The sequence below is a fragment of the Oncorhynchus mykiss genome, chromosome 3 (genome assembly GCF_057628025.1).
Source record: "Oncorhynchus mykiss isolate SJ-2025 chromosome 3, ASM5762802v1, whole genome shotgun sequence".
NCBI classification, from domain to species: Eukaryota; Metazoa; Chordata; class Actinopteri; order Salmoniformes; family Salmonidae; genus Oncorhynchus; species Oncorhynchus mykiss.
In genome coordinates, this window is record NC_143024.1 from 24,720,834 (window position 1) to 24,728,111 (window position 7,278).

The window sequence follows — 7,278 nt, forward strand, 5'->3', positions numbered from 1 at the left end:
GCTAAAATTGTCCTTGTGAGCAGCAAACCTGTGTTTGTCAACTTCTCCAAGAGAACACCAACGTGAGAACCACACAGCTGCGTTGCAGTCATGTTGAGGTCAACATACAGTCTGAACTACATAGAATACTGTTAATCTCAAACTGGCAGTTGTGGTGTACTGTACATGTATCACTGTCTTCTGTAAGAAATTAAATCAAATCCAGACGTCAAGAACCTGCACTTTAAAAGTACTGGGACTAATGACAACATATATTTAGCTTTTTGCTGCTTTTAGGGTCAACTTCATACCAATCCTTGACGGAAACTGCTGTGTCATAATGCTGACCTTGGCAGGGCACATTTTGTCTCTGATTGGCTTTCTCTTGACCAATCAAACAGTTCCAGTAAACGGGGCGGCACACCCAATTCTGCATATAAACCAGGGGTGCAGATGAACCCCTTTCATCGACAGGATCATACAGCAACCATGATTTCTCTGGTCTTTGTTCTGCTCATTGGAGCCGCTTGTGAGTATAGTAATGATCATAGAAAAAGAACAGGACTCTGTAATGACACTAACATCACACATTTGTTTCTTTGACGTTATTAAGAAATATGTTCTTATTGTTTTATCACTGTTCTTTGCTTTTCCATCCCAAAAGCTGAGGTAATATAGCTAGGAATGTGCCTGCTCTCTGTTTACAGTTGCCACGGAGGACGACAAGATCGTTGGAGGGTATGAGTGCAAGGCCTACTCCCAGCCCCACCAGGTGTCTCTGAACTCTGGGTACCACTTCTGTGGTGGCTCCTTGGTCAATGAGAACTGGGTTGTGTCTGCAGCTCACTGCTACAAGTCGTAAGTAACCTACCATGTGAACTACTAGCAACATGTTGAGTCAATAACACCTTGCAAGAATTTGTTAAAAATAACCTTTCTAAAACTAAAGGACACAGGTGAACTCCACATTCACATGAACTGTGAAAGTAAAAAACGTAAAAATGGACTTCTCTCTCTTTCAGCCGTGTGGAGGTGCGTCTGGGCGAGCACAACATCCAGGTGACTGAGGGTAGCGAGCAGTTCATCTCTTCATCCCGCGTGATCCGTCACCCCAACTACAGCTCCTACAACATCGACAATGACATCATGCTGATCAAGCTGAGCAAGCCCGCCACCCTCAACACCTACGTGCAGCCTGTTGCTCTGCCCAGCAGCTGTGCCCCCGCTGGCACCATGTGTACCGTCTCTGGATGGGGCAACACCATGAGCTCCAGTGAGTACAGCACCTGGGTCAAAGGTTACATGTGCCAGTTGATCATCTTCATGGTGACTGAGTGTGTTTACAGGCATAGAAAATATAGACCTACTATTAAAAACACTACTTCATTATATCTAACAATAACTCTCCTCCTTCTCCACCTTCTTCTACCTTCCTCTTTCCTCTCTCCATTCCTCCCTCCACCCCCCCCCCCCCCCCCTCCTTACAGCTGCTGACAGCAACAAGTTGCAGTGCCTGAACATCCCCATCCTGTCCTACAGCGACTGTGACAACTCCTACCCTGGCATGATCACCAACGCCATGTTCTGTGCTGGATACCTGGAGGGAGGCAAGGACTCTTGCCAGGTACTTACCACTCTGACCTCAGTTCAGTGTTACCAATGATGACTTTATATGAACTTTTTCAATTGATTAGAAATTGATAATGAAATAACCATTTCATATCACTTGTCTCCCTTCTTTCTCTCTCTCTCCCTTCTTCTCTCTCTTGATCTCTCAATCTTTCTCTCTCGCTCTCACTCTCTCTCTCAGGGTGACTCCGGTGGCCCAGTGGTGTGCAACGGTGAGCTGCAGGGTGTTGTGTCCTGGGGTTATGGCTGTGCCGAGCCCGGTAACCCCGGTGTCTACGCCAAGGTAAGACAGAAAAACTGTTTTCCAGTCGTGTTTGAGGAAAACATCAACATTCATACATCACTGTGACATCCCTTGTTTTCCTGAAAAAAAAAGACATTGAGTCTATAAAACATAGATTGATGGTTCTCATGTTGCCTCCCATTGAGTGTGTCCACTAATGTCTCCCTTCTCCTTCTCTTCCTCCAGGTATGCATCTTCAACGACTGGCTGACCAGCACCATGCTCACCTACTAAGTTTGATCCTAGCTTCGGTCCTCCAGCACGGTCCTACAACTTTACAGCATCGTTTGTAGTTCAACATCCATCTTATGTGCTGGAGATTAAACACTAATGACTAATAAATCATTTAAAATAATTTGAGTTACTGAGTCTATTTCCCAAGGTGAACTATATAAATGAATATACCATAGAAGGTACTTCTTACATGCATTTAGCATAGAGCACATTTTCATGAATGTAGTAGTGCAATATTTTGTTCTGTATGTCATCAAAGGAGTGTTGTTTGCAAGTGGAATGTCTAAATTTGTGTGCTTATAAATCTGTAATTCCAACGGGGGGGGGGGGGGGGGGGGGTCTACCAGTTTGGCTATCAAATATGTGGGAATATATCAAACACAACTTGGGTTGCTGATTCTCTGGCTCCACAGAATACAGATTCTCTGACTGCACAGACTACTCTCTCTACAAATCATTAGGATTATGTTCATTCTTAATTTCGGTGAACTATCCCTTTAACCTTGTAAACCGTTAAGAGGAATTATTTGTCACTACAAATATCTTTCTATTGGAAACGTCATAGACATGTTCATATTTTTCATAAATCCACAAGCGGCAACATTAGTTTTATGGGTCTCTGCTTGCGTAAATGTCAGAGAGAAGTGATCACTTGGTGCATAAACAGTGTTACGACTATGTATTTTCCCCAATGCTCCGATAAATCAAAATGAACTATATTCAGTGAATACACATTTATATTTCTGCTACAGTATGCTATTGAAAACATACTGTTGTGTATGTGTTCAATAGTGTAAGGCTCTTTTCAGGGGGTTCGAAGGCTGGAATGTCAACTATAATGAAAGTTAAGACCAGACAGAGGCGGCATTCTATACATTGGGAGAATCTCAATTGAGATTCTGGTGTACATTGTGACATCACGGTTTCCCATGGTTACAAACATTCCAAAAACACAAAAAAACGTCAAAACGTAAAGAAATATAAAACATAGACGAGTATAAAGTGGCCTGTGGCATGTCTATGGACGAAGCACTTAGGAGCCAAAAATAATACAAATCTATGCAAAATTGTGTGACCAGACCCCGCTAAAAGTTTGTGGCTTATGGTATTATACTATAGAGAAATACCTAATCATGAGCTTAGTTCAACTGTCTTACCCAATCAGAACACAAAATATACACTTTTTTACTCTATTGTTTGTAAACAGTGTAATTGTTAACAAACACAGTTTAGCTTCAAAACATGGTTATTTTGGCCTCATTGAATGTCATTCCTTGCATCCATAGATCTGTCTATACATTTGAGAGTCGCTACATTTCCCCAGGCCAATTCCTCCGACCTGTTAAAACAAGTTCAAACAGTCTCAGTAGACTGAAATCATTTAAAATGCTTTATTTTCATCATTCGATTTTCATCTCCAGTGAATGTTGAACTGCAGATGATGTTGTAGAGCTGTGGGACCGTGCTGGTGGACCGAAACCAGGATCAGATTTATTAGTTGGCCATGTTGCTGGTCAGCCAGTCGTTGAAGATGCACACCTAGAGGAAGAGAAGGAGAAGGGAGACATCAGTGGACACAGGGCCAAGTCACTGTAGACCAGGGATAAAGTTGGTATTATTGAAGTAAGAAACATGTAGTTGTGACATGGATGAACCAGTGGTCTAATATAAAGGAATGTTGTCACACAAACTACTTGATGCTTTGTCCCACAAACTTAGCAGCAGAAGCCTATATTCTTACCTTGGCATAGACACCAGGGTTACCGGACTCGGCTCAACCATAACCCCAGGACACAACACCATGCAGCTCACTGTTACACACCATGGGGCCACAAGAGTCCCCCTGAGAGAGAGACAATGAGAGATTTACTTTACTGTATTTTTGGTCCTAATGGTTTTGATAAGCTGGTCAGAGGCAGTAGTAGAGCAGTAGTAGTATCTACAGGTCAGTGCTGATCAGTACCTGGCAATAGTCCTTGCCTCCCTCCATGTATCCAGCACAGAACACAGCGCTAGTTATCATGCAAGAGTAGGAGTTGTTACAGTCATTGAAAGACAGGATGGGGAGGTTCAGGCACTGCAGCTTGTTGCTATCGGCGGCTGTAAGGATGGATGAAAAATAAAATAATGGATAGAAAGAAAGAACGGGGAATGAAAGGCAGAACATTTCAATTATGGATCATTTACATTTTAACAAAGGCAATGGTTACCTGACCAAGTGTATTTGATAAAATAGCCCCAAAATAGATAGAAAAAATTGACGCTGGTGCTGTACTCACTGGAGCTCATGGTGTTGCCCCATCCAGAGACGGTACACATGGTGCCAGCGGGGGCACAGCTGGTGGGCATAGCAACAGGCTGCACGTAGGTGTTGAGGGTGGTGGGTTTGCTCAGCTTGATCAGCATGATGTCATTGTTGATGTTGTATGATCTGTACGATCTTGGGGTGGGGGATAATGCGGAAAGAAGAGATGAACTGCTCATTACCCTCAGTCCTGGCAATGTTGTGCTCGCCCAGATGCACCTTCACGTGGCTTTGGGTATAAGAGGAAGAGAGAGACGGGAGAAAGAGAGAGGGAAAGGGGTGGGAAAGTAAGTCTTTCATAACTCGAAGGTGTTCTGTACCTGGGGTGAAGTGAAGGAAATTGCATGATATAATATACAGTAGATAGAAGGTAGGAATGACCCAGCCAGTTGGGTCACTTAGTTGGGTTGTTTTCTTTGAAGACTTAGTAGGGTTGTGGCTTTTAGATAGTTATTTTTGGCTACCTGTGAGAGTATGTCATTCCGGTTAATCTGTTCTATCGTATTGTCATCACATCTTAAGGTTGAGCACTGATACTTTTGGAGTGTTAATGAGGCTTAGACAAGAGTGTGAGTTCCTCAAGTGCCTATGCATATCCCAATGTTGGGATAATTACTTTGCTATTACTTTGCCAACTTTGCTATAATATATAAATAATAATGTTACTATATTTACATAAAATATGTAATGTGTATAAATATTCAGGGAACATTTAAATTAGCTTACGATGATGATTGATGACTTAAGATGACTTAAGATGATGAATGGGAATGACATTCACTCTCATAGGTGGCCAAGAAAGCCACGCCCCCAATAGGCCAAGCCTCCTTAATTTACGGATTTCATTAAAAATAGACCCAGCATGAAAGTGATATAAAAACCAAACTGATGTTTGTGTCATCGAGTCATTTTCAAGAGACTTGGCCTGTTGGGGACATTGCTTTCAGATAGTTATTTTTGGTCCATGAGAGTAAACGGAATTGCTGTTCCTCATGTTAAGTCTGTACAATGCAAATGTCACCTTTCTTTCAATAATTTTGCACATGACATATTTTAATATAAAACTAATAACATTATAAGTTAAATATTATAACAAAATGGTAACTCTCCCAACATTGGTATGTGCATAGGCACTTGAGCAACTCATACACTTCTGTAAACTTCATAAACGTTACAAAAGTGTCAGCTCTTAACCTTAACATACAGATGACAATATAAAACAATAGATTAACCAGAATTACATTTACTCTCACGAATGGCCAAACATAACTATCTGAAAGCTACGCCCATACTAAGCCACGCCTCAAGTCTTCTGATCTGACCCGGTGGGTGATAGCTTAATAACCCAACATCAATAACCCAACAATTCAACTAAGTGATCTTGATTTCTGGATCAAAACAACCCAACGTGTGTTCTGTCCAATATTAACCCAAATTTGATTGTTTTTAAATCTGTGTTTTTTAACCTACAGTAATTCTTTAGTGATTTTTAGTGTTTTTTCTTTCATTCTGTTACCGATTTGGTTTTAATCACTTAATAATTCTTAAGAATGTACCCACTCACAACAGTATCACCAACATAATGACTTGAAAGAATAAGTGTAAGAGTCTATTAATAATAAGAGTCTATTATAGTATTATATTATAGTAGAACATGTTTAGAATTTTTACTCTTTGAGCTCAAAACTTGCCATTGGTAACATGGGTTATTGTTAGATGACTGCTAATGAACTTAGCCACACCTTTTGAGTTTTTACACATTAATGATGTCGATGTACCTTGCTGCTGTAAAGGAACTTTGAAAAGCCACTTTTCAAAAGGCCCCAAACTGTACACTATTACACACTAGCAAAGGTAAGACTTTACATTACATTACTCATGTAATTACACAGTAAGAAGGACACTGTACACTATTACACACTAGCAAAGGTAAGACTTTACATTACATTACTCATGTAATTACACAGTAAGAAGGACACTGTACACTATTACACACTACCAAAGGTAAGACTTTACTTTACATTACTCATGTAATTACACAGTAAGAAGGACACTGTACACTATTACACACTACCAAAGGTAAGACTTTACATTACATTACTCATGTAATTACACAGTAAGAAGGACACTGTACACTATTACACACTACCAAAGGTAAGACTTTACATTACATTACTCATGTAATTACACAGTAAGAAGGACACTGTACACTATTACACACTACCAAAGGTAAGACTTTACATTACATTACTCATGTAATTACACAGTAAGAAGGACACTGTACACTATTACACACTACCAAAGGTAAGACTTTACATTACATTACTCATGTAATTACACAGTAAGAAGGACACTGTACACTATTACACACTAGCAAAGGTAATACTTTACATTACATTACTCATGTAATTACACAGTAAGAAGGACACTGTACACTATTACACACTACCAAAGGTAAGACTTTACATTACATTACTCATGTAATTACACAGTAAGAAGGACACTGTACACTATTACACACTACCAAAGGTAAGACTTTACATTACATTACTCATGTAATTACACAGTAAGAAGGACACTGATATGTAAAGTGTAACCAACATGTAAAACATACTGCTTTTGTTTTGCATATGAGTTCACGTATAAAACATACTGCATGTGATTTGCATATGAGTTCACGTATAAAACATACTGCATGTGTGGAGTGGTTGAAAACGAGTTTTAATGACTCCAACCTAAGTGTATGTAAACTTCCGACTTCAACTGTATGTAATATACCTTAGTTCTGTGGTGCAATTTAAGTCTAGCATGGAATAGAAAATGTGCAGTTTGATAAAGAACATGTACA

General features: G+C 40.1%; 1 protein-coding gene and 1 pseudogene across 1 annotated transcript; one reads left to right on the forward strand and one right to left on the reverse strand.

The window, feature by feature from the left end:
* Window positions 1-390: 390 nt before the first annotated feature.
* On the forward strand, window positions 391-2,243 carry LOC110503652 (trypsin-2). The gene is made up of 6 exons (XM_036969635.2): window positions 391-508; window positions 687-837; window positions 1,002-1,252; window positions 1,467-1,603; window positions 1,790-1,891; window positions 2,078-2,243. Exons 1-6 carry the CDS (start codon window positions 433-435, stop codon window positions 2,123-2,125), a joined length of 765 nt encoding a protein of 254 aa, XP_036825530.1. The 5' UTR covers window positions 391-432; the 3' UTR covers window positions 2,126-2,243.
* Window positions 2,244-3,526: 1,283 nt separating this feature from the next.
* Window positions 3,527-4,744, reverse strand: LOC110503661 (trypsin-2-like; annotated as a pseudogene).
* Window positions 4,745-7,278: the final 2,534 nt, after the last annotated feature.